Source organism: Phasianus colchicus, chromosome 36 (assembly GCF_987193195.1).
Source record: "Phasianus colchicus chromosome 36, bPhaCol1.hap1.1, whole genome shotgun sequence".
NCBI classification, from domain to species: domain Eukaryota; kingdom Metazoa; phylum Chordata; class Aves; order Galliformes; family Phasianidae; genus Phasianus; species Phasianus colchicus.
Window position 1 is genome coordinate 2,886,105 of NC_143471.1, and position 24,946 is coordinate 2,911,050.

The following is a 24,946-nucleotide window of genomic DNA, read 5'->3' on the forward strand; positions in this document are numbered from 1 at the left end:
GTGTCTTTACCTCCGTGTTCTTACTGGGGGGGGATTCAGGCCACGCCCCCTCTCTTAGCCACGCCCCCCGGGTACCACAACCCCCCCCCCCCCCCCCCCCGCCCCGCCATAAAACCACGCGGCCCCTTTAAGCCTCGTCCCTCATTGTCTGAGCCCGCAGCCAATCGCAACGCGCGGTTCTGAGGGGAGGCGGGCGCTGATTGGCTACGGCTCTCCAAACTCCCTCCCACTTCACACACGGGAGCTGTCCGGTGCTGAACCGCCGCCATGAGCGGGGGGGTCTACGGAGGCGGTACGGGAATTGGTGGGGGGGGGCGGGGGGGGGGAACCGGGAACGGAGCTGAGGAGTCGGTGGGGGGGGGCTGGGGGGGGTTCCGGTTTCACTGTCGGTGTTTCCTCCCTACCTCCCCCCCCACACCTTCCAAAAGATGAGGTCGGGGCGCTCGTGTTCGACATCGGTTCCTTCTCCGTCCGTGCCGGTTACGCCGGGGAGGATTGTCCCAAGGTACCGGGCCGCCCCCCCCCACATTAAGACCCCCAGACCCCGGTGTCGTCGTCCCCTCCCCTCCCCCAATCCCGGAACCATCAGACTCCTCCCCCAAAAAGACCTCGGGACCCCAATAATCCCCCCCCCTTCCCCCCGTATCCCCGTGCCCCCCAAATACTTTGGGACCCCCATAACCCCCCCCCCCAACACCCCTGCGACTACAGCCTTCCCCCCTCCCCCCTAACCCCTGCCCCTCCCGTGTCTCCATGCCCCCTAAAAACCCCATAAACCCCCTCCCCAACATCGGGAACCGCCATAATACCCCCCCCATCCCTATACCCCCCCCCCTCAAAAGAAATACCCTGGGATCCCCATAATCCCACCCCAAAACTCCTGGGATCCCCATAACCCCCACACTCCCAATATTCCTTGCCCCCCCCCCCGTGCCCCCTAAAAACCCCATAACCCCCCTCTACCCAGCACCCCTTAGACCCCCATAACCCCCCTTCAACACCCCTGGGACCCCCACCTCACCACCCTAACCCCCTGTGCCCCATAAAAGTCCCCGGGACCCCTATAACCCCCCCACAAAACCCCGGGACCCCCACAATCCTAATATCCCTGGGAGCCCCCCCCCCACCTCCCTCTCCCCCCATAATCCTCCCCCCTCCAAAACCCTGGGACCCCCATAACCCCCCCTCAACACCCCCGGGACCCCCGCCCTCTCCATCCCCCTAAACTCACCCCCCATCATTTGAGACCCCCCCCCCTCCCCCAACTAACCTGGCTGGGGGGGGCTGGGGGGGGGTGGGCAGGCGGATTTCCCCACCACGGTGGGGCTGCTGTCCCCAGAAGAGGCGGCCCTGGAGTTGGATGGGGACAAAGAGAAGAAGGGGGGGAAGGTTTATTACATCGACACCAACGCTCTGCACGTGGCCAGGGAGGGCATGGAGGTGCTCTCCCCCCTCAAGAATGGAATGAGTGAGACCCCACGGCTGGGGGGAGGGGGAAGGGGGGGGCAACCGAGGGATTGGGGTGGCTCTATGGGGTGGGGTGGGCACGTTATGGGGATTGCCGGGGGGTCTATGTGGGGTTGGGGTCATGTCAGAGGGTCATGGGGGCATCCCAGGAGGATATAATGGGGTTGGGGGCGATGCAAAGGGGTCATGGGGGAACCTCAAGGGGTCAATGTGGGGCTGGGGGGGCTGGGGTGGCTCTATGGGGTGGGGTGGACATGTTATGGGGATTGATGGGGGGTCAATGTGGGGTTGGGGTGATGCTGAGGGATCATGGGGGCATCACAGGGGGTCAATGTGGGGCTGGGGTGGCTCTATGGGGTGTTGTGGCCACAGTATGGGGATCAACAAGGGGTCAATGTGGGGCTGGGGTCACCCTATGGAGCCATGGGGGCATCACAGGGGGTCCATGTGGGGCTGGTGTGGCTCTATGGGGTGGGGTGGGCACGTTATGGGGTTTGCAGAGGGGTCAATGTGGGGTTGGGGTAATGCTGAGGGGTCATGGGGGCATCACAGGGGGTCCATGTGGGGTGGGGTCATTCTATGGGGTCATGCGATCACCCCATGGGGTTGCTGTGGGGCTGGGGTCACCCTATGGAGCCATGAGCCATTTTATAGGAACTCTGTGGGACTGGGCTCATCCTATGGGGTAATAAGATCACCCTACAGGGAATGGGGGTCACCCCCTGTACTTATGGGGCCACGTTAACCCCTCTCATCCCCCCCCGCTGCCCCACATCACCCCACAGTCGAGGACTGGGAGTGCTTCCAGGCCATCTTGGACCACACTTATGGCAAACACGTCAAGTCAGAGCCAGGCCTGCACCCCGTCCTCATGTCCGAAGCGCCGGTACGACCCCCCCCCACCCCACATCACCCCACAACCCCACCCCACACATTGCGCCCGTCCCCCAAACCCCACACGCTGTACCTCCTGCCCCATAGTGGAACACGAGGGCCAAGAGGGAGAAGCTGACGGAGCTGATGTTCGAGCACTACAACATCCCAGCTTTCTTCCTCTGCAAAACGGCCGTCCTCACCGCGTATCCCAACCCCCCCCCTTCCATCCAGCCCCCCCACAGATATGGGGCGGCCGTTGGGGGTGGGCTGTGAGGGTTGGGGGGGGGGTGTCTTCGTTAACGCGGCCCTTAACGAGGGGAGCACAGCTTTGCCAACGGGCGCAGCACGGGGTTGGTGTTGGACAGCGGAGCCACGCACACCACGGCCATCCCAGTGCACGACGGGTACATCCTGCAGCAAGGTGCTATGGGGCGGCTATGGGGCGGCTATGGGGCAGGGGGGGGTTTGGGGGCATCCCCCATCGCTCACCCGTTGTCCCCGTAGGGATCGTGAAGTCGCCGTTGGCCGGGGATTTCATCTCCATGCAGTGCAGGGAGCTGTTCCAGGAGATGAACATCGACATCGTGCCGCCCTACATGATCGCTGCCAAGGTGTGGGGCAGGGCTCAGCCCCACGGCCCGCCCCCCAGCACCGCGGGGAGCCTATCGGAGAGCAGGAAAGCGCCAAGCCCCGCCCACTTAGAGGGAGGAGGGGCAGGGATACGTTTGGCCACGCCCACTCCCCCCCATCCCAGTGGCAGCCCCTCCCCAAAGCCACGCCCCCTTCGCGCCCCCTCGCTTCCTATTGGCAAAGTCGCGCCGAGGTCACGCCCCCTTTGTATCGAAGCCACGCCTACCTATGCCGAAACCACGCCCCCATCCACTGCTGCCCGCCCCGAAGCCACGCCCCCGCTTGAAACCCCGCCCCCTTTTGCTGACAGCCCGCCCCCTTTCCTTGAGGACACGCCTCCTTTTGATGCCCCGCCCCCTTTCCGGAAGCTCGCGGCTTTTTCCTTAAGCCACGCCCCTCTTTCGGACGCCTCTTTTTCATTGGTTACAACATACCTCCATTTCTCTGACTCCCCGCCCCCACTGGGGAGGCCACGCCCTGTTATTCGGACGCCCCGCCCTCTTCTCCAAAACCCCGTCCCCATTGGTTACACTGTACCGGCGGTTCCCGACGCCCCGCCCCTTTTCCCGACGCCCCGCCCCCATCGGTCACGCAACATCCCCTTATTCCAAAGCCCCGCCCCCTTTCCCCCAACGCTCCGCCCCCTTTTCCTGACGCCCCGCCCCCTCCGGCGATGCCCCGCCCCCAGGAGCCGGTCCGGGAGGGGGCCCCCCCCAATTGGAAGAAAAAAGAGAAGCTGCCCCCCGTCTCCAAGTCCTGGCATAACTTCACCTGCAATGTGAGCAATGGGGGGGGGGGGGCAGGGGGGGGTTGGGAACCCTAAATTGGGGGAGGGGGGGGGCACAAACCCAGGAACCCCATTGGTGGGGATTGTGGGGGGGCGGGGGGGTTGGGAACCCTAAATTGGGGGAGGGGCACAAACTCAGGAGCACCATTGGTGGGGATCTGGGGAGGGAGGGGGGGGAGAACCCAAAATTGGGGGTCGGGGGGGGGATCAAAACCCCGGGAAACCCATTGGTGGGAACTGGGGGTGGGGGGGGGAAAGGGGGGGGGTCCTCAGAGTCCAGGAACCCCATTGGTGGAAACATGGGGGGGGGGGAGCAGGGGATATGAAGGAATTATAGCAAGATTCAGAATGGGATTTTGGGGGGGCACAGAAGGAGACTGGGGGGGACACAGAATTTTTGGGATGGGGGGGGGTGCAGAAAAGGATTTAGGGGTCCGTGACCCCCTCCCCCTCCCTCCCCCCCCCCCCCATAATTACCCCCCCAACAGGAAGTGATCCAAGACTTCCAAGCCTCAGTGCTGCAGGTGTCCGACTCGCCCTACGACGAACAGTGAGCGATATGGGGGGGGGGTTAATTTGATGAAGCGGGGGAGGGGGGGGTCGTGTGGGGAGCCCCCCCCCCACTCCAAATTACCACCCCCCCCCCATAGGGTGGCCGCCCAGATGCCCACAGTTCACTATGAGATGCCCAACGGTTACAACACAGACTACGGGGCCGAGCGGCTGCGCATCCCCGAGGGGCTTTTTGACCCCTCCAACGTTAAGGTGTGGGGCTGGGGGGGGGGGGATTACCCTAATTTTGGAGGGGGGGGGAACCCTTCTGACCCCCACCCCCCCCTCCCAACCCCCCCTCGCAAACAGGGTCTCTCTGGGAACACCATGCTGGGCGTGGGGCACGTGGTGACCACCAGCATCGGGATGTGCGACATCGACATCCGACCTGTAGGTTTTTTTTTGGGGGGGGGGGGTAGCATTTAGAGGGGGGGGGATGGGGGGGGGGTTACCAACCGTGTCGTCGCCGTCCCCCCCCCTCCTCTCCTTTTCGTCCCCTGCAGGGTCTCTATGGCAGCGTCATCGTCACTGGGGGGAACACTTTGCTGCAGGGCTTCACCGACCGCCTCAACAGGGAGCTGTCGCAGAAAACCCCCCCGGTGAGGGATGCGACCCCCCCGTGGGAGGGGGCTTCTGGGCTCCCAGTACCTCCCAGTACCTCCCAGTCTCCCCCCAGTGTCCCCAATCACCCCCCCCCCCTTCCCCCAGTGGCTCCCAGTTCCCCCCAATCCCTCCCAGTTCCCCCCCAGTCCCCTCCCAATTCCCCTAATTCCCCCCCCCAGACCTCCCCAGTCCCTCCCAGTCCCCCCAGTCTCCCTCCCAGTCCCACCCAGTTCCCCCCCCGTGCCTCCCACTCCCACCCATTCCCCCCCAGCCCCCTCCCAGTCCCCCCCCAGTCCCTCCAATTCAACCCCCCAGATGCCTCTTAGTGCCCCCAACCCCTTCCCAGTTCCTCCCCATTCCCCCCCAGTCCCTCCTCAGTGCCCCCAATGTCCCCCCCCAGTTCCTCCCATTCTCCTCAGTGCCCCCAATGTCCCCCCCCAGTTCCCCCCCAGTGCCCTCATTCCCCCTCCCAATGGCTCCCATTCCTCCCCAGTGCCCTCAATATCCCCCAGTGCCTCCCAGTCCTCCCAATCCCTCTCCCAGTTCCCCCCCAGTTCCCCTCATTCCCCCCAGTGCCCCCAATCCCCCCCCCAGTTCCCCCCCAGTTCCTCCCATTCCCCCCCACAGTGCCCCTAATTCCTTTCCCTGTCCCTCCCACTCCCCCCCATTGCCCCCAATATCTCCCCCATCCCCCCCAGTCCCTCCCGCTGCCCCCAATCCCCCTTCCATTCCCCCCGTGTCCCCAATTTCCCTCCCAGTTCCTCCCATTCCCCCCCAGTGCCCCCAATTCCCTTCCCTATCCCTCCCATTGCCCCTATCCCCCCTCCCAATGGCTCCCATTCCCCCCCAGTGCCCTCAATATCCCCACCAGTCCCCCCCATTCCCCCCCATTGCCCCCAATATCCCCCGCATTCCCCCCCATTGCCCCCAATATCCCCCCCAGTCCCTCCCATTCCCCACTATTGGCCCCAGTATCCCCCTCCATTCCCCCCCAGTCCCTTCCATTCCCCCCAATATCCCACCCATTCCCCCCCAGTGCCCTCAATATCCCCCCCCCATTCCTCCCCATTCCCCCCAATACCACCCCATTCCCTCCCAATGCCCCCCCCCATCATTCCCCCCCCCTCCCCAACAGAGCATGCGCCTGAAGCTGATCGCCAGCAACAGCACCATGGAGCGTCGCTTCAGCCCTTGGATCGGGGGCTCCATTTTGGCCTCCCTGGTGAGTTTTTTGGGGGGGAGGGGCTATAAAAAGATTGGGGGGGGGGGGGCAGCGTGTGCTTCCCCTCCCCCACCCCTGACTTCCCCCCCTCCCATCTCAGGGCACCTTCCAGCAGATGTGGATCTCCAAGCAGGAATACGAGGAGGGGGGAAAGCAATGCGTGGAACGGAAATGTCCCTAAAACAACCCCCCCCCCCAACCCCCCAACCCCCCCCCAGCCCCCCCAGCCCCCCCAACTTGAAGTAAAAAAACAAGGACGAAATAAATTAAAAAAAAAAAAGGCAAAAAAAGAAGAAAAAAAAAAGTAATAAATGTTCAAAGCCCCCCTTCCCCCCCCCCCCCCCACAACCCCTCCTTCCCCCCCAGCTGGGCCCAGGCCTCGCTAGGCCGCGGGGCTGCCAACGGGAGTGGAAAAACCGGAGCCTCCTCGGCAGGAGGGGGAGGCCGTTACGATGGGATTTGTGCTGTTTTTTTTTTTTTTCGGAGATTTTTTTCTTTTTTTTTTACCGAAATCGGCCGTTTTTTCTCTCAGAGCGCGCGGCCTCGCGCCTCGGCTTTCCCGCCCTCCCCGCCCGCACTGCGCATGCGCTGCCCGCGCCCCCCTCCTTCCGCGCCGCCGCGCCGCCGGTGCACATGCGCAACGCGCACAGAGCGCGCCACTGCGCTTGCGCGGTGATGGGGGAGTCTGTGCGCATGCGCAGCTTGCGCGCGCCGAAGAGCCGCGCGTGCGCCGTGTGCGCCGAGCGTCTGCGCGTGCGGTCTGGGGACAGGGGCAGCCACTGCCGAACCACGCGTTCCGCTGCGCTCTGTCACCGTCCGGGATAACGGTGGGCAGCGGCGGCAACTGCTAGAAACGGCCGTGAGGCTGCGGGATAGCTCGAGCTTTTCGCGCAGGCACCGCCGAGGGCAGCCCCGCTCTGCAAGGCCCCCGCGAGGCCCCAGACCCGCTCCGCAGCCATTGGTCGGTGCCCCCCTCTTCCGCGCGCCACTTCCTGTCATTGGCCGCCGCTCGCTCCGCCGCCCTCCGATTGGCGCAGCCCGCCGTCCGCGCGCCGCACGCCATTGGCTGCCCTTCCGTTCGTGGGCGGGGCGTCTCGTAACCCCGCCCATCGTCTATATAAGGCGGCGCAGGGTGCGACGCGCCTGCCATCGCGGGAGGGAGGTGGCAGCGCCGCACGGCTCCGCTCCGGCTCCGGGTGAACGGGCGGTGGGCGGAGCGGCGAGGCGGGGCGGAGCGGCGTGCGGGCCATGATCGAGATGGCGGCCGAACCCGACGCCTTCCGGGCCCCTCCGCCTCCGCTACGGTCGGGAGAACCGCCGGGAGGACCTCCGCCGGGCCCCGCCGCTCCAACCGGGCCTCCGCGGCGAAGAGGCCGTGAGGAAGGGGAGGGCGGCGGGGAGGCCCCGAGGCCGCGGAACGGCTTCCGAGCGGCGGGAGGAGGAGGAGGAGGAGGAGGAGGAGGTGGGGGGGGGGGAAGCGGCGGAGCAGCTGCGCCGGCCCGAAACAACCGCCGTGGAAACGGCGCCGGAGAGCGACGTCGGAATGCGACCCGGCTCTGCCGTCCGAGTTCCTCCTGGGGGGAAACATCTTCGACCCGCTGAACCTCAACAGCCTCCTGGACGAGGAGGTGAGCCGCGCTCTGAACGCCCGCACCCCGCAATCCTCCCCGCTCCCCGCCCGCGGCCGCGACCCCGTGGAGATCCTCATCCCCCGCGACATCACCGACCCGCTCAGCCTCAACGCCCCGGGGGGGGGGGACGACGACGGGCTCCGTTTGGCTTCCCCGGCTAAAGCCACCAGACGTCGGCATCGCCACCGCGGTCAGCAGCGAGCCGGCACCGCCAACAGCACCGCCACCAACAGCACCGCCACCACCAACAGCACCAACAGCAGCGGCGCGGAGCCGGAGAGCCGAACCGAGCACGGCAACGCCACCGGCGGCACCGGCAGCACCGCCTGCTCCAACAGCCGGCACCGTAAGAGGAGGAGGACTTGCAGTAAATCCGAGCCCGCCCGCCCCGCCGCTTCACCGGAGAAAGGGAAAAGCGGCAACGGAGCCGCCAAGAGCTCGACGGCGCCGACGGCGCGGAGGCGTAAAACCCAAAAGTTCCAATACGGGAATTACTGTAAATATTACGGCTACCGCAACCCGGATTGCGAGGACGGGAGGCTGAAGGCCATGAAAGCCGAGTGGTTCGCCGGGAAGGAGGTGTTGGATGTGGGGTGCAATGTGGGCCACGTGACGCTGAGCATCGCCAAGCGCTGGGGGCCCAGCAGGGTGGTGGGGTTGGACATTGACGGAGCCCTGATCCGCTCGGCCCGCCAGAACATCCGGCACTATTTGTCCGAGGAAATGGCCGCGCTGGAGGGCGGGGGGAGGAAAGGGTTCCCGGCGGCGCTGCTGGCCAGCAGGGGGCCGATCGCTGCGCCCACGCTGCCCCCCGACGGACCCGCGGCCGCCCGCTTCCCGCACAACGTCGTCTTCGTGACGGTGAGGAAGGGGGCGGGGCTAAGGGGAGGGGGCGGGGCTAAGGGGAGGGAGGGGGCGGGGCTAAAGGGAGGGGGCTGGGTTGGAGGGAATAAAGGTGGGGCGGGGCTAATGGGAGGGGGCGGGGCTAAAGGAGGGGGCGGGGTTGGAGGGAATGAAGGTGGGGCGGGGCTAAGGGGAGGGGGCGGGGCTAAGGGAGAGGGCGGAGTCAGGGCTGGAGGGATTGGTGGTGGGCGGGGCTAAAGAAGGGCGGGACGGGAGGGAAGGATGGTGGGCGGGGCTAAGGGAGGGTTGTAGGTGGGGCTAAGGGAGGGGGCGGGGCTAAGGGAAGGGGCAGAGTCAGGGTGGGGCTAAATGGAGGGCAGGGGTCAAAGGCGGGGATAAGGGAGGGGGCGGGGCTACGTTGAGGGGTGGAGTCGGGGTGGGGCTAAATGGAGGGGAGGAGTTAAAGGCGGGGATAAGGGGAGCGGGCGGGGCTAAGGGGTGGGGTGGATTCGGGGGTGGGACTGGATGGAATGGAGGTGAGGTGGGGCTACCGGAAGGGGCGGGGCTAAGGGAGGGGTGGAGTCAGGGGCGGGGCTGGAGGGATTGATGGAGGGGCGGGGCTACGGGTAGGGAGGCGGGGCTAAAGGAGTGGAGCTAAATGGGGGCGGGGCCAAGGGAGGGGTGGAGTCAGGGCGGGGCTGGAGGGAATGGTGGAAGGGTGGGGCTTAGGGAGGGGGGTGGGGCTGAATGGAGGGGAGGAGTCAGAGGTGGGGCTAAAGGGAGGTGGAATCTGGAGGGGCGGGGCTAAACGGAGGGGTGGAGTTGTGGGAGGGAAAACAGGAATTGGGGGCGGGGCTTAATGGGGGAGGCGGGGTTAGTTGGTGGGTGTGGCTAAGGGGCGGGGCTAAAACAACAGGCATTGCTTGAGGGGGCGGGGCTAAAGAGAGTGGGCGTGGTTGGGGGCGGGGCGAAGCTATGCGTGGGGGCGGGGCTTGCGCAGTGAGTGCTTGGGGGGTTGTGACCAATGACGGAGCCCGGTCCGCGGAGGGGGTGGGGTTATCGAGGTGGGTGGGGCTTATGAAAGGGGGTGTGTGCAAAAAGGGGCGGGGCTAACCGCAGGGGGCGTGGTTAGGGGTGTGGCCAAGGGGTGGCCATGATCCTTTATGGACCCCCCCCCATATTTTCTCCATCGTGTCCCCACCCCTCTTTTTGTCCCCCCCCCCGCCCCCAATGCCCTCGAGGGGGGGAGGGGGGGGTTAACAAGCCCCACATTTTTTTAATGGACTTTTTACTTCCCTGTTTCCCATTGGTTTCCCCAATGGAAATGCTCCCCCCCCGCACTTACTTAAAGAGCCACTCCCCCTTTTCTAGCCCCCCCCCCCAATTATTTTTGAAGACCTGTTTCTGTCTGGGCTCCTCATTATGGGGAAGAAGCATTTCCCCCCCCCTTGTGTTTCTTAAAGGGCCACTCCCCCTTTTCCAGGCGCCCCCCCCCCCCCAGTCATTTTTGAAGACCCACTTTTTTCTTTTCATAATCACATCTCATTTCCTTTCCCCTCAAATAACCCCTTTAATTAGCCTAATTACCGAGATCCATACACCTTGTTAAGAAATCCCCCCTTCCCTCATCCCGTTTGCTTATTCCTTTCAATCTGTGCCCTGTTGCTACGAGACCCCCCCTCAAAACCTCTCTCATCCTCTCCCCCCCCCAAATAGGGTAACTACGTCCCAGACCGCGAGGAGGCCGTTTGGGCTCAGCGCCCCGAATTCGACGTCCTTTTGGTGCTGTCCCTGACCAAATGGGTGCAGCTCAACTGGGGGGACGAGGGGCTCAAAAGGCTTTTCCGTCGGGCCTACCGACACCTGCGCCCGGGGGGGCTGCTGCTCCTCGAGCCCCAGCCCTGGGCTTCCTATCGCAAGAGGAAGGGGCTGACGGTGAGAATGGGGGGGGGGTTATGGGGTTGTAATGGGGGGGTTGGAGAGGATTGGGGGGGTTGTAGAGCTGCAAGGGGGGGTTATGGGGCTGCAAGGGGGGGTTATGGGGCTGTAATGGGGGGTTATGGGGCTGCGTTGGGGGGGTTGGAGGGGATTGGGGGGGTTGTGGAGCTGCAATGGAGGGGGTTGGAGGGAATGGGGGGGGTTATGGGGCTGCAAGGGGGGGTTATGGGGCTGTAATGGGGGGTTATGGGGCTGGATTGGGGGGGATTGGAGAGGATTGGGGGGGTTGTGGGGCTGCAAGGGGGGGTTGTAGGGCTGCAAGGGGGGGTTGTAGGGCTGCAAGGGGGGGTTGTGGGGTTGTAATGGGGGGTTATGGGGCTGCATTGGGGGGGGTTGGAGAGGATTGGGGGGGTTGTGGGGCTGCAAGGGGGGGTTATGGGGTTGTAATGGGGGGTTATGGGGCTGCAGTGGGGGGGTTGGAGAGGATTGGGGGGGTTGTGGGGCTGCAATGGGGGGAGTTGGGGATTGGGGGGGTTGTGGGGCTGCAATGGGGGGGGTTGGAGGGGATTGGGGAGGTTGTGGGGCTGCAATGGGGGGGGTTGGAGGGGATTGGGGGGCTTGTGTGTTTGCAGTGGGGGGTTATGGGGCTGCAGTGGGGGGTTGGAGGGGATTGGGGAGGTTATGGGGCTGTAATGGGGGGGTTGGAGGGGATTGGGGGGGTTGTGGAGCTGCAAGGGGGGGTTGTGGGGCTGCAAGGGGGGGGTTGGAGGGGATTGGGGTTGTGGGGCTGCAGTGGAGGGTTGTGGGGCTGCAAGGGGGGGGTTGGAGGGGATTGGGGGGGTTGTGGGGCTGAAATGGAGGGTTATGGGGCTGCAAGGGGGGGGTTGGAGGGGATTGGGGGGGTTATGGGGCTGCAATGGGGGGGGTTGGAGGGGATTGGGGGGGTTGTGGGGCTGCAGTGGGGGGTTATGGGGCTGCAATGGGGGGCGTTGGAGGGGATTGGGGGGGTTGTGGGGCTGCAGTGGGGGGGGTTGGAGGGGTTTGGGGGTGGGTTGTGGGGCTGCAGTAGGGGGGATGGAGGGGGGGTTCTGGAGCCCCCATGAGAAGACTGGGGGGGTTATGGAACTTCAGTGAGGGGTTGGGGGGTTGGAGGGGATTGGAAAAGTTGGGGGGCTCCAATGAGGGGTTGGGAGGGGTTATGGGGCTCCCATGAGGGGATTGGGGGGGTTATGGGGCTCAATTGGGGGTTGGGGGGGGCTTGTGGGGCTCCAGTGGGGACATAGGGGGGTTCTGGGGCTTTAGCAGGGGTTGGGGGGGGGGGGTTGGAGTGGGCTATAGGGCTCTAATGAGGGTCTGGGGGGGGGTTGTGGCCCTATAAGCTCCCTTAACCCCCCCCCAACCCACCAGGACCTCCCCAAATCCCCCCCCCCAACCCCCCAGTGGACCCATTGAGTGGCCCCAAATCCCCCCCCCATCACCGAGACCACCCCATAAGCCCTCATTCCCTCCCGCCCCCCCCGAACCCCTTCTAACCCACTCTCACCTCCCAGATGGGTTATAGGCCCTTTAGTTGAGTGGCCCCCTCCCCATTTTAACCCCCCCCCTCCCTTTTTGCCCCCCCCCCAGGAGACCACATACCGGAATTACCAGCGCATCCGCCTCCGCCCGGAGCAATTCCCCTCCTACCTGACCTCCCCCGAGGTCGGCTTCGCCAGCTACGAACTGCTGGGGACCCCCCAGCACACCGCCAAAGGTGGGGGGGGGTGGTGGTCGGGGGGGGGGGGCAGCAGGGTGGTAACCCCCCCCCCCCCATTTCATCTTGCTATTATACACAACTGTAACGTATAACCCCCCCCCCTTTTCTCTTCCAGGCTTCCAGAGGCCCATTTATCTCTTCCACAAAGGCCAAGGAGACGCCCCCTGACCCCCCCCCCCCCCAAAAAAACAACAAAAAAAACAACCAGGATTTGGAGAGGAGGGGTTTCACCCCCCCCCAATGCTGGGGGGGGGGGTGAGGTTCGTCACTCTGACGTTTGGGGGCACCCACTGCGTTATTTTTTTGGGGGGTGGGGGTCGTTTGTACCCTCCCCCCCCCCCCCCCAAGGCGAGAAGTTTGATGTGGTTTTGATCTTTGCTGATGTTCAGTTGAGCCCTTAGGAGGGGGGGGGAAGTGGGGGGGGTCTTATCTCCCCCTCCCCCCCCCACAACGAAGGAATAAAGAAGGAAATTGTTCACGTGTGTGCGCGGTGAAAGTGGGGGGAGCAAATTAATTTGGGGGAATGGGAGGGGGGGGGGTCTTCATTCCACCCCCCCCAAAAAAGCAGGAGGGAATTGGGTTTTTCCCTATGGAGCGCCCTGTTAGCACTGCGCATGCGCAGAAAGCGCGGCGCGGGTACTGCTGGGAAATGCAGTCCCAGCTCCGCCCGACGCCGCAGCGCGCAGGGGGTGACGGGAGGGCGGCAGTTGGGAGCGGCGTCGCGCCGCAATGACGTCACGCGAGCGCGCTTTATAGGAATGAGGTTCGCGCGTTGTCGCGCCACGATGACGTCACAGCAACGGCTTCTTTATTGGGATAACCGCAGGCACCGTTACGTCGCGCCTCGATGACGTCAAAGGCGATTGGGGCGGGGGTTTTCAACTCAGGCGCCCCCCCCCCACTGCTGCAATTTCCGGTACGGAACGAAAGAAGCACCGGGGGGGCGGGGGAGGGGGCGTGGGGGTCCCCAAGGGGGGGCTGCGAGGGGGGGCAGCCACGGGGTTTCGCACAGAGCCGGGATCCCCCCCAGCTCAGCCCCCCCCGGCTCCGGACCGGGGGTCTGAAATAAAGACGGGGGGGGGGGGGAACGGAGCGTCAGCAGCGGGCTGCGTGTGTATGGGTGTAATGGGGGGGGGGGGCACTCACCTTGGGGGGGGGCTCCGGTGGAGCCGCGCGGCGCGGGGGTCGCGGGGGGGGGGCGGAGAGACCGAGGAGGCCGCGGAAGAGGCGCTGCGCCGGTGGGACGTTGGTGGCTGCGGAGCGAACGGGTCACGGCGGTGCCCCCTTCCCCTCCCCGCCCCCCCGACGTGTATCCCCCCCCCCTCCCCCCCAGCTCACCTCCGGCCGCCGCCGCCCCCACCGCGCAGCGGGCACCGAACGAAGCCCCGAGCAGCTCCGCTGCAGCCCGAGCGGCGTCAAACGGCTCCGGTGGAGCTGCTCCCCCCCGCAGCCACAGAGAGCTGCGAAGCGTCGGGACCGACAACGGCTGAAGGGGGGGCGAACCGGGGGGGGCACCGCCGTCCGCGGGGGGGTCCTCGAAGCGCACCTGTTACGGGGGGGGGGGGGAAGGGGGGACACGGGATAGGAGCGCCTCTCCGCCCCCACGGCGGGCCAGCACGATCCAACCCCCCACTCTCATTAACCCCCCCCCCCCACCCCCCCAAATTGCTGACCTGCCGGGGTGCCCCCCCGCGACCCCCCCGCCGCCGTAGGATCGGCACCGGAGCGGCATCGGGCGGCTTCATGGCGATGGAGCCACGCCCACTTCTAACAGACCACGCCCCCCTCTCGCATTGCCAACGCCTCCTTTCAGCGCAGACCACGCCCCCCCGCTGACGCCCCGCCCCCTCTCTGTCTCCGAGGACCTGGGTTCGAATCCCGCTGCCAGAATCACTCCCCCCCCCCCGTGCTGGAAAAGGTGCGTTTTTATTACAAAAGGCCCCAAACCAAGACTGGGGGGGATGGGAGAGGGGGAGGAAGGGTGGGGGCGTCGTCCCAGCACACCACGCCCCCTCCCCTCCCCCGTCCTCCTCTATGCTATAAAAACAAAGCAGCAGAGATGCGCTGAGATGGGATTATGGGGTACAGCCCCCCACCCCCCCCACCACCACAATCCCACTCAAGCCCTGAGAATGGCACAGCCCGTGGCACAATGGCAGCCCCGTAGCAACAGGGCAGAGGTTCACGGCGGGGGGGGCTGCAGGCGGGCCAGCTGCTGGGGGGTGGCGATGGCCCTGAGGGCTCCATTCTCCCTTTCCAGCACCGCCCGCCGCTCGCTCAGCTCCTTGATCTGCTCCCGCAGCAGCTCCACCTCCTCACGCACAGCCAGCAGCAGGTGGCTCTTCACCAGGTCCTGGAAGGGGAACGGAGCAGCGGGTGGTGGTGAAGAACACTCAGGTCCCCTCCGTGCCCTCCAGACCCCCCCGCCCCCACCCCCCCTTGAGCTCCAGGTCATGGCACTCACCATGGCCTGCTCGATCTTGTTGTCAATGGCGCTGACGCCGCTGCTGGAGCTGTGGGGGGGTGGCAGAACGGAGCTGTTTTGGGGGGTGCATCCCCCCTCCCCCCCTTACAGCCCCGGTGTTTGTGAAGGCCCTACAATAACACAGCATGGGGTGGGGGGTGTTGCAACTTCCGCCCGCCCCCCGCCCTCATTTCCTTCCCCTTGGGGCCCTGGGGATGGGGAAACATCTGCGAAGAGGAAGCCCCGCCCCCAAGCACGTGGGGGAGCCCCAAAGACCTGGGAGCCAGAAGTCCCGCCCCATAAACACCTGGAGCCGGAAGTTCTGCCTCCAAACACCTGGGAGAGCCCCGCCTCCAAGCACCAGGCCCAATCACAAACACGTGGGAGCCGGAAGTCCCGCCCACAGACACCTGAGAGCCGGAAGTACAGCCCCAAAATACATGCACGAGCCCCGCCTGCACACACACGGCCGGGCCCATAACACCTGGGAACCGGAAGTCCCGCCCCAATACACCTGGGAACCGGAAGCCCCGCCCCCACACGCATCGGAAACGGAAGTTCAGCCCTAGAACATACGAGCCGCCCCCAAACACAAGGGAGCCGGAAGTCCCGCCCCCACCGGAAGGCCCGCCTACCCGTCCTCGCCGATCCCGGCTCCCGCCAGCCCCAGACGCGCGCTGAGCCCTTCGGTGCCGCCCCCGGGGCGGTGTCCGTGCGGCGGGGGCGGGGGGGGGCGGGGCAGCGCCTGCGGGACACAAACCCATAGCGGGAGGTGGGGACCGGAGGATCGTCACGTCACGTCACGTCACACCGCCGGTCCGCCCCCCCTTCCCCCCCCAGACCCCCCTCCCTCCCCTCACCTCTCGCCCGTCGTGCCCCCAGGAGCGGGGCAGCTGCGCGGGGCCGGGCTGAGCGGGGCGCTGCGGGGCGGAGCCGAGGGACAGCGGCACCCGGACGGACCCCGCCGCCTCCCGCTCGTAGAAATCCCTGCAGATCCACCGGCCGCGCCGCAGCGTTTCACCCGCGGCCGGCAGCCGCACCAGGCGGAACCGGGACGGCCCGGGGGCTCCGGGCTCAGCGTGTTCCGCTTCGGGATCGGAGCCGGCCCCCCCGCCGCGCACGCTGGTAATGGCGAAGCCGCTCCGCTTCCGGCTCATGGCGGCGGGCGCCGCATCGCGGGGCCGGGCGGGGGGCGCGGAGCCGCGGAACGGCGGCGGTGCGGAGCTGCGGTGACATCTGGGCGGCGCCCGGAAGTCCCGCCCCCGCCGCGCCCCCGTGCGAGCCACGCCCCTTTAGCCGCCAAGCCACGCCCCCTTCTCCTGGTAGGACGCGCTCGGCGCCGGCCACGCCTCCTCACCCCGATTGGCCGCGTCTCCGTCAGGCCACGCCCTCTGCACGCAGACCACGCCCCTCCTCTCCCGGCGTACAATGGGGCAGCGCGGAGTGGGCGTGGCCATCGCCCCTCCCTGTGGGCGGGGCTTAGCGGGCGCCGCCCCGCCCCCACCGCCGGGGCCTCCCCGGAGCTGCGGCGCCCCCGACCCGGGACCCCCCCGGTCCCCCCCCAGTCGCTCCTCACCCCCCCCTTCAGCCCTGCCCCCCTCTTCGCCATCCCTTCTACATCCCCTCCCCACGGGGGGGGGGGTCCCATTTATTCCCGGGGGTGACCCCGACCCTTTCTCTGGGGGTCACCCCCCGCCCCCCCTCCCCCATTTCCATCCCCCTTTAGGGGGGGGGTCTCCCCGGTTTTAGCCCCCCCACCCCCACCTCCATCCCCCCCCCATCTCCCCAGCCAGGCGGCGGTGCCCCCCCCGGACGCTGCGTCAGCGCGCGGCGATGGAACGGACGGACGGTACGGGGCGGGGGGGGGGGGGGCGAGGGGGGGGATGGGAAAACGGGAACGGAACCGGGGCGTGGGGGGGAGGGGGGGGGGGGGGAGATGAGGTGGGGGAATTTTGGGGGGGGGTCGCGATGCTTCAGTCTCGTAGAACCGCCGCCATGGGCCGCCCCCCCCCCCCTTTTCGTATAACAGAGGAATTGGGATGGGGGGGGGGTTGGGTTGGGGGGGGGGGGGGTGGTCGCGGTCTTTCAGCCCTACAGAACGGACCCCATGGGCCGCCCCCCCCCCCAAAAAAAAAAACATTATCCTATATAAAGGCGGAACCGCACCGAGGATGGGGATGGGGGGGTTGGGGGCGATGGGGGGGGGGGGCGGCGATGCTTCTGCCCCATAGAAAGGCCCCCATGGGCCGCCCCCCTCCCTTCCCCCCCCCCCCATATAACGGAGGTCCCCCCCACCGCGAATGGGGATGGGGGGGGGAGAACGGGTTGACCTATGAGGGTGGGGTGGGGTTGGGGGGGGGTCGCAATGTTTCGGCTCCGTAGAACCTCCCCCCCCCCCTTCAACCCCCCCCCCATATAAGGGAGGCACCGCACCGGGGTTGGGATGGGGGCGGTGATGGGGGGGGGGGTTTGTGGGGGGTTATGGGGGGGGATGGGGGGGGGCCGAGGATGATGGGAGTTGTGGGGGGGGGTCTTTGGGGGGGATCTATGGGGGGGGGGGTCGGAGATGGGGTTGTGTGGGGGGAAGTTTGGGGGGCTGTGGGGTGGGGGGGGTGGAGGACGGTCGTGGGGGGGGTCGCGATGTTTCAGCTCCATAGAACCGCCCCCCCCTCCCATATAAGAGAGGCACCGCACCGGAGTTGGGATGGGGGGTGGTGATTGGGGGGGGGGGGGGGGTCGGAGATGGGGTTTGGGGGGGGCTATGAGATGGGGGTAAGTGTGTGGGGAGGTTTTGGGGGGGCTGTGGGGTGGGGGATAAGTGGGGGGGGGGGGGGGTCGCGGTGCTTCATCCCCATAGAACCGCCCCCCCCCATATCCCCCATATAACGAAGGCACCGCACCGGGGGTTGGGATGGAGGGGGGTTGTTTGGGGGGGGGGTGTCTTTCTTGGGGGGGGGGGGTCTTTCTTTGGGGGGGGTCTTTCTTTGGGGGGGGGGTCTTTCTTTGCGTGGGGGGGGGTCTTTCTTGGGGGCGGGCTCCCGGTGCTGAAGCTGCCCCCCCGTATTCTCTCCCCCCCCCCGTAGGATGAGCGGAGCCCCGCGGGACGAAGTGGCGGCCGCCGCCGCTTTTCTGCGCTTCCTGGAGGAGAGGCGGGGCGGCGGCGGCGGCGGCGGCGGCGGGGCGGGAGGTGGAAGCGGCGGCGGCGGCGGCGGCGGAGGGACGGCAGGGAGACCCGCAACCATCGGAGCGCTGCAGAGGAAAACACGGAGCGATTGGAGACCGCTGAGAGGAGACGAGGAAGGGAGGAAGGGGTGCGTGCGGCCCGAACCCCCCTGAGGGACCCCCGGGATGTGTGTGTATAGGGACCCCCCCCGTATGTGTGCATGGGGACCCCCCCCATATGTGTCTATAGGGACCCCCCCCCCAATATGTGTGTATGGGGACCCCCCCAATATGTGTATATAGGGACCCCCCCCAATATGTGTGTGTATAGAGACCCCCCCCCAATACGTGTATATGAAGGGTGCGTGCATCCAGAACCCCCCTAAGGGACCCCCAGTATATGTGTGTCTATAGGGACCCCCCCCCAATATACGTGTGTCTGTGTGGGTGTCTATATAAGGAGTCCTGTGTCCAGAACCCCCCTAAGAGACCCCCCCCTGCAATGTGTGTCTATAGGGACCCCCCCCCCAATATATGTCTGTATATAAGGGACCCCCCCCCCATATATGTGTGTCCCTATAGGTGTGCATATGAAGGGAGTGTCCAGAACCCCCCTAAGGGACCCCCAATATATGTGTGTAGATACGAACCCCCCCAATATATGTTTATATAGGGACCCCCCCCATATGTGTGTATATAGGGCCCCCCCAATATGTGTTTATATAGAGACCCCCCCCCACTATGTGTTTATTTAGGGACCCCCCCCAATACGTGTTTATATAGGGACCCCCCCCCCATATGTGTTTATACAGGGACCCCCCCCACACATGTGTGTACATAGGGAACCCCCCCACTATGTGTTTATATAGAGACCCCCCCCCAATATATGTTTATAGAGAGACCCCCCCACTACATGTGTTTATATAGGGGCCCCCCCCCACTATGTTTGTATATAGGGACCCCCCCCCCAATAAGTGTTTCTATAGGGACCCCCCCCAATATGTGTTTATACAGGGTCCCCCCCATATGTGTTTCTATAGGGACCCCCCCCCACCCCCCCCCATACATATACTTATACGCGACCCCCCCGCACTGACTTTACCCCCCCCCCCATAGGGCCAAATCTCGCGAGAGCGGCTCCCTGCGCCGCCACCTCCGGGTGGGTTTCCTGACCCTCCCCGCCCCCCAGGACCGCTCCCCCCGCACCGGGACCCCCCCCGGAATGGCACCTCGCTCCCTTTCGTGTCACGCGGTCGGGGGGACCCCTCCCCCCCCCCCACCCCAACCCTCGATGTTTATGGGGGGGGAGGGGGGGCCGTCCCGGCTCGCCCCACCCCCACGAAGCCCACCCGCCATCCCAGCACGAGGCTCAGCGGCCCCCCCGAGGCCAAACGGGGAGGTGAGTGGGTGACCCCCCCCCAAAGACCCCCCCATACGGTGCCCACCCCCCCCACACGGTGGGAAGAGCCCCCCCATCCAACCCCCCACCCCCAATATGGTGCCCACCCCCCATCCCCCAACCCAAACCCCCCCATTCTGGTGACCCCCCCCTCAGCCCCCCCAATATGGTGCCCACCCCCCCCCCGTAATGGGAAGACCCCCCCCCACAACCCCCCCCACCATCCAACCCCCTGCCCCCAATATGGTGCCCACCCCTGTCCCCCAACCCAACCCCCCCATTGTGGTGACCCCCCCCCCAGGCCCCCGAATATGGAGCCCACCCCCCCACACCATGGGAAGACCCCCCCCCACCCCCCAATATGGTGCCCACCCCCCAATCCAAACCACCCAATTGAAGTGACCCCCCCCCCAAAAACCCCCCAGGCCCCTCAATATACTGCCCACCCCCTCACACCATGGGAAGACCCCCTGCCAACCCCCCCGCCCCCAATATGGTGCCCATCCCCTGTCCCCCACCCCAACCCCCCCCATTGTGGTGACCCCCCCCAGAGCCCCCAATACGGTGCCCACCCCCCCCACCATAGGAAGACCCCCCCCCAACTCCTACTCCCACCCCCCCCACCCCCCAATATGGTGCCCATCCCCCACCCCAACCTCCCAATTGAGATGACCCCCCCCCCAAACCCCCCCAGACCCCCAAACATGGTGCCCACCCCCCCATCCCCCACCCCAACCCCCCCATCGTGGTGACCCCCCCTCAAAACCCCCCCCCAGACCCCCCAATATGGTGCCCACCCCCCCACCATAGGAAGACCCCCCCCATCCAACCCAACCCTCCCAACCCCCCCCCCATTATGGTAAGACCCCCCCCACAACCCCTCCCCCATCCAATCCAATCCAACCCCCCCCCCCCCCCACGGTGCCCAACCGCCTCAGACCCCCCCCACCCCCCAATATTGTGCCCCCCCCTCATGGTAAGACCCCCCCCCCAACCCATCCACCCCCCAATATTGTGCCCCCCCCATCCCCTATCCCCCCCTTATGGTAAGACCCCCCCCCAACCCATCCACACCTCAATATGTTGCCCCCCCCCCAGGCAACCCCCCAGACCCCACTATGCTGCGACCCCCCCCCCCAAAAACCAGCTCCCCCCCCATAGTGCCCACCCCCCTCTCAATACAGTAATACCCCCCCCACGGCTCCCCCCATCCAACCCAACCCCCCCCCTACCGTGGTGCCCCCCCCATGTTGAGACCCCCCCCTCAAACCCCCCAACCACCCCCCAATTTGCTTCCCACCCCCCAGACCCCCCCAAAATGCTGAGACCCCCCCAAAATCAGCCCCCCCCATGGTGCCAAGCCCCCCCCCAACCCATTCACTCCCCCCCTCCCCACAATGTTGCCCCCCCCCTTCTCAACCCCCTTTATTCCCCCCCCCCGATCACCCCCCCATTATGGTTCCCACCCCCCCCAACATGGTGAGATTCCCCCCCCAAACCAGCCCCCCCCCCCACGATCCCCACCCCCCCCACCATGGTGACCCCCCCCCCAATCTAACTCAGCCCAGCCCCCCCCCCCACGCTAAGACCCCCCCAACCCCCCCCCCCCAACATGGTGACCCCCCCCACACACGTTGCCCACACCCCAACTCCCCCCCCCCCTCCCCCATGGTGAGACCCCCCCCCTCAACCTCCCACCCCCCCAATGGTGCCCCCCCCTCACCAATTCCACCCCCCCCCCAGGACCCCCACGTTGCAGCACCGAACCTCTGGATGCCGTGGGGGGGGGCAGCCGCAAAGTACCCCCCCAGAAGCCGACACGGAGCCCCCAGACCCAATTAACAGCAGGAGGGGGGGGGGGGAGCGGGAGGAGGAGGAGGAGGAGGAGGGGGGGGGGGGGGGGGGTTGGGCCGGGCCGGTTTTCGTGCCCCCCCCCTCACCCAACATCCCCCCCCCCTCCAACACCACCACCACCATCATCACCCCCACCACCACCATCATCATCATCACCGCCCCCCCCCCGACGAAGAACCCGTTTACATCGAGATGGTGGGCGACGCTTCGGCGGCGGGGGGGGGCGGGGGGTCCGCGCCCCCTCCGCCCCCCCCCGAAACGGAAGAAGAAAGCGAAGCCATCTACGAGGAGATGTCGTACCCCCCCCCCTGCGCCATCCCCCCCCCCTTCCCCAACCTCCTCGCCCCCCGCCCCCCCCTCCTGGCAGCTCCTCCTCCCCCCCCCCAACATAAAAGCGGAGGGGGGGGGGTCCTTCCGTGCCCCCCCCATCCTCTCCCTCCCCCCCCCACCCCGGATTCATCCCGTTTGCCCATCCCCCTCCATCCCCGTGAGCCCCCCCCCGCCGCCCGGGCTCGAAGCCATTCCACGCCATTGCCCCCCCCCCAAGCCGGGGGGGGCCGCCCCCCATCCGCCCTCGGTGGTGGTGGGGGGGGGACGGCGACGACGACGGGGGGGGGTGGGGGGTCCGGTGGGGGGGGGGCTGCAGCCCGGCCATTGGGTGGGGGTGGGGGGGGGTCTTACGCTTTACCTCCCACCGCCCCCCCCCACGGAAGCACTGCGGAAAGGGATGGGGGGGGTCAAAGCGGGCGACCCCCCCCCGGATTGCTTTGGACGTACCCGGCTGGGAAGCGGCCCCCCCCCGCCTATGAAAGTTTGAGAGCTTTGGGACCCCCCCGAGAAAGGCAACGGGAAGAGGAGGAAGATGGAGAAACGGGGGGGGCGTGGGGGGGGCACCGGAAAGGACCCCCCCGGAGGAAAGAGAGTGAGAGTGAGTGGGGGAGGGGGGAATTGGGGGGGGGGGAATGGGGTGGGGAGGGGGGGATGGGGGGTGGTGGTGGGGGCTATGGGGTGTCCTGGGGTTACGGGGGGGGGGGGGGGGGGCAAAGGGGGGGCTATGAGGTGCTTGGGGGGGCTTTGGGGTGGGGGGGGCAATGGGGGGGATGTGGGGAGGGTGTGAGGAGGGGCTTTGGGGTGGGGGGGGAGTAAGGGGGGATATGGGGAGGGTTATGAGGGGGTGGGGGGGGGGACTGGGGGGGTTGGGGGGGGTTTGAGAGTTTCCAAGGGGGGGGTATAGGGTGTGGGGGGGGGGATTGGAGGAGGGTTTGGGGGGGGGGGGAAGGGGTGTTTGGGAGGGGGGTATAGGGTGTGTGTGTGGGGGGGGGGGGGGTTGGGGTTGGGAGGGGTTAGCTGGGGCTATGAGTTGCCTGGGGGGGTTTGTGGGGGGGATATGGGGTGGGGGGGGGCACTGGGGTGCCCTGAGGGGGGCATCTCTGTTCTCATCGCTGTGCCCCCCCCCTCTCCTCCCTTCCCCTCCCCCCCCTTAAACACCCACAGAGTTGGCCGAGGATCGCGCCCCTCCCCCCCTCCCCCCCTCGGGAATTCCGATTCGGGCCGAAGCGCTTCGGATCGCGGGGAACCGAACGGGAGGGGGGGAGGAGGAGGAGCGCCCCCCCCTCAGCCTCCATCTACAACCACTACGGAACCGCTCCCCCCACTTCCGCGTTTGGGTCGCACCGCTTCCGCTTCCGGTCCACGCCCTACTTCCGGTACCCCTATCCCTACCACTTCCGGTCCCCCCATCCCAACCACGCGGCCGTGCAGCCAACCCCGCCCGGGCGGGGGAAGCGCTGGTAGCGGGGGGGGGACGGGATCCGGAAGGGGATCCACGACCACCGCCGCCGCCGCCGCCGCCGCCCCCCCCTCAAATACGGCCCCCCCCCGCACGACCCGTGACGGCCAATTGCAGGAGGTGATCGAACGCAAACGCTGCGTCTGTACGGAAATCAAAGCGCGGCGTCGACCGCCTCCCGAGCGGGGGGGGGCGCTCCGCAAACAGGAATCGCTGCCGTGTTTGCCACCCCCCCCCCCTCCACAACCCACCCACCCCCCATCCACCACCGCCCCCCCCTCCCTCCCCCAGCACCACCACCCCCCCCCAACTCAAAGCGGTCCCGCATCGCGAGGTCCAGCGTCTCCCCCCCCCCGCCGGCCGCACGCGGTGCTGTGGGACACCGCGATATAAATGGGGGGGGGGGGGGGGCAATAAGGGGGGGGGGAGCCCCGAGCGACGCGGCTGGGCCGGGTTGGGGGCGCCGGGGGGGTTGGGGGGGGGGTTAAGGTAAAGCTCCCCCCCCTCCAATAGAAGGGCCGACCCCCGTCAAGGGGGGGTTGGGGGGGTGCGGCTGCTTTGCGTATTTATTTATTTGGGGGGTGGGGGCTGCGGGGGGGGGGGGGGGAGTTCGATGAGGGGTGTGTGTGTGTGGGGGGGATTTATGGGGCTGCACCCACGGCTGGGTCCGGGGGCTTTAAAGGATGGGGGGCGGGGGTTACGGGGGGTGGGGGGGGTATCAAAGGGGTGTGCTGTGGGGGGGGGTCCACGCCGCCCCCCCCCCTTTCCACCCTTCCGTCCCCCCCAGTGCCGCCTTTGTGCCTCCCCGCCCCCCGCGGTACCACGAATGCCTTCGCCGCCGCTTTAACTCCTAACCCCCCTTCCGCCCCCCCCCGGGCTGTAAAGCTGAGATGGGGGGGCGGTGGTACGGGGTGAGGAGGGGGGGGTGGGGGGGGTCCAATGGGACCCGAGCGTAGGGAGTGAGGGTGGGGGGATGGAAAATGGGGGGGGGGGGTTCTTTTGTACAGCGGTTCTGTGCACTATTAAACAGAAATGAAGCGCAGAGTCTGGTTATGGAAGGGGGGGGGCGGGATCCGACCGACTGGGGGGGGGGGAGGGGGGGAGGGCACATTTGGGGGGGGGCATCGCGATACATTGGGCGACGGGGGCCACGTGCTGCACACGTGTGCGACCAGGGCTGCAGCTACGCATGCGCGGCGAGTGAACCGGGAACTGCGCATGCGTGCAGTAAAGGGAGGCGGAGCCGCGCCTGCGCACTGTGCGTTTATGGAACTAGGAGCGGCTGAGCGTGCGCAGCGCGTTCAGAGTTGCGCATGCGCGATGCTCCTCGAAGAAAAGGGGCGGAGCCGCGCCTGCGCAGTGTGCCCCGTCGCTTCGCCGCTGTTGGAGCGGTTGATGGCGGTGGCCCACGGCTGGAGCTGGAGGACGGAACGCGGAGCTGTCGGGGCGGAGCGGTGAGCGCAGCCCCGTGTGCATCGCTGTGCTGGGAGAGGGGCGGGGTCAGAGGGCGGCAAAGGCTGACTGGCTGCCGCCCGTGAGAAGGGCGGGGTTTGTGGGGAAGGGGGCGGGGCTAGGAGGGGGTGGCCGATGCTGATTGGCTGCCAATCAGGGTGGGGTTTGCTTGGCAGAAAGCGGGGCTTGTAACGGGGCTGCGAATGATTGGCTGCCGCTGGCCCAAGGGGCGGGGCCTTCGGTGCATTGGGCGGGGCTAGGACCGGGAGGCTCCGGCTGATTGGATGCCGTTCCCACAAAAGGGCGGAGTCCGGTTGGCAAGGGCAGGATGCTGATTGGCTGATGTACCCCCTGAGGGCGGGGTTATCCTGGAGGGGGCGGGGCTTTGCGGGGGGGCGCGGCTCTGAGTGCACGTGGCTCTGAGTGATGGCAGTTCATTGGGGGAGGGGGGGGGGCAGATTTCAGGACCCCCCCCCCGTTTTATTTTTCCTGAGAAAAGCTGTGAAATATTAAATATATTC

The 24,946-nt window shown here is 66.8% G+C and overlaps 4 protein-coding genes and 1 long non-coding RNA gene across 5 annotated transcripts; 3 read left to right on the forward strand and 2 right to left on the reverse strand.

Moving 5' to 3' along the window:
• The first annotated feature begins 101 nt into the window (after positions 1-101).
• ACTL6B (actin like 6B) lies at positions 102-6,354 on the forward strand. The gene is made up of 14 exons (XM_090129299.1): positions 102-292; positions 429-505; positions 1,303-1,468; positions 2,253-2,353; positions 2,449-2,546; positions 2,670-2,764; positions 2,848-2,954; positions 3,662-3,751; positions 4,249-4,310; positions 4,411-4,525; positions 4,622-4,702; positions 4,816-4,911; positions 6,051-6,137; positions 6,238-6,354. The coding sequence occupies exons 1-14, from the start codon at positions 268-270 to the stop codon at positions 6,316-6,318; spliced, it is 1,281 nt and encodes a 426-aa protein (XP_089985425.1). The 5' UTR covers positions 102-267; the 3' UTR covers positions 6,319-6,354.
• LOC149913611 (uncharacterized) lies at positions 2,861-6,709 on the reverse strand. The gene is made up of 5 exons (XR_016461067.1): positions 6,645-6,709; positions 6,086-6,134; positions 4,769-4,890; positions 4,238-4,298; positions 2,861-2,946 (listed from the first exon to the last, which is right to left on the reverse strand). It is a non-coding gene; the product is annotated as an uncharacterized LOC149913611 (long non-coding RNA).
• Positions 6,710-7,394: 685 nt separating this feature from the next.
• On the forward strand, positions 7,395-12,750 carry MEPCE (methylphosphate capping enzyme). The gene is made up of 5 exons (XM_090129352.1): positions 7,395-7,441; positions 7,522-8,629; positions 10,328-10,546; positions 12,176-12,302; positions 12,421-12,750. Exons 1-5 carry the CDS (start codon positions 7,395-7,397, stop codon positions 12,471-12,473), a joined length of 1,554 nt encoding a protein of 517 aa, XP_089985478.1. The 3' UTR covers positions 12,474-12,750.
• Positions 12,751-13,096: 346 nt separating this feature from the next.
• Positions 13,097-16,031, reverse strand: LOC116241593 (uncharacterized). Its single transcript, XM_090129535.1, has 7 exons — positions 15,630-16,031; positions 15,405-15,514; positions 14,770-14,818; positions 13,979-14,658; positions 13,644-13,851; positions 13,452-13,558; positions 13,097-13,365 (listed from the first exon to the last, which is right to left on the reverse strand). The coding sequence occupies exons 1-4, from the start codon at positions 15,924-15,926 to the stop codon at positions 14,488-14,490; spliced, it is 627 nt and encodes a 208-aa protein (XP_089985661.1). The 5' UTR covers positions 15,927-16,031; the 3' UTR covers positions 13,097-13,365; positions 13,452-13,558; positions 13,644-13,851; positions 13,979-14,487.
• On the forward strand, positions 15,994-23,366 carry LOC149913612 (uncharacterized). The gene is given in 6 exon segments (XM_090129353.1): positions 15,994-16,618; positions 17,853-18,080; positions 19,048-19,330; positions 21,599-22,112; positions 22,679-23,068; positions 23,071-23,366. Coding segments are annotated over 5 exon segments (1,710 nt in total). The 5' UTR covers positions 15,994-16,618; position 17,853.
• Positions 23,367-24,946: the final 1,580 nt, after the last annotated feature.

Coding starts and splice junctions, on each gene's coding strand:
- ACTL6B (XM_090129299.1), top strand. CDS start 268: ATGAGCGGGGGGGTCTACGGAGGCG. Junction 506..1,302: donor CCGGGGAGGATTGTCCCAAG/GTACCGGGCCGC, acceptor GGGGGTGGGCAG/GCGGATTTCCCCACCACGGT. Junction 4,912..6,050: donor TGTCGCAGAAAACCCCCCCG/GTGAGGGATGCG, acceptor CCTCCCCAACAG/AGCATGCGCCTGAAGCTGAT.
- MEPCE (XM_090129352.1), top strand. CDS start 7,395: ATGGCGGCCGAACCCGACGCCTTCCGGGCCCCTCCGCCTCCGCTACG. Junction 10,547..12,175: donor GCAAGAGGAAGGGGCTGACG/GTGAGAATGGGG, acceptor CCCCCCCCCCAG/GAGACCACATACCGGAATTA. Junction 12,303..12,420: donor CCCCCAGCACACCGCCAAAG/GTGGGGGGGGGT, acceptor TTTCTCTTCCAG/GCTTCCAGAGGCCCATTTAT.
- LOC116241593 (XM_090129535.1), bottom strand. CDS start 15,926: ATGAGCCGGAAGCGGAGCGGCTTCGCCATTACCAGCGTGCGCGGCGGG. Junction 15,515..15,629: donor GGGGGCACGACGGGCGAGAG/GTGAGGGGAGGG, acceptor TGTGTCCCGCAG/GCGCTGCCCCGCCCCCCCCC. Junction 14,659..14,769: donor ACAAGATCGAGCAGGCCATG/GTGAGTGCCATG, acceptor TTCCCCTTCCAG/GACCTGGTGAAGAGCCACCT.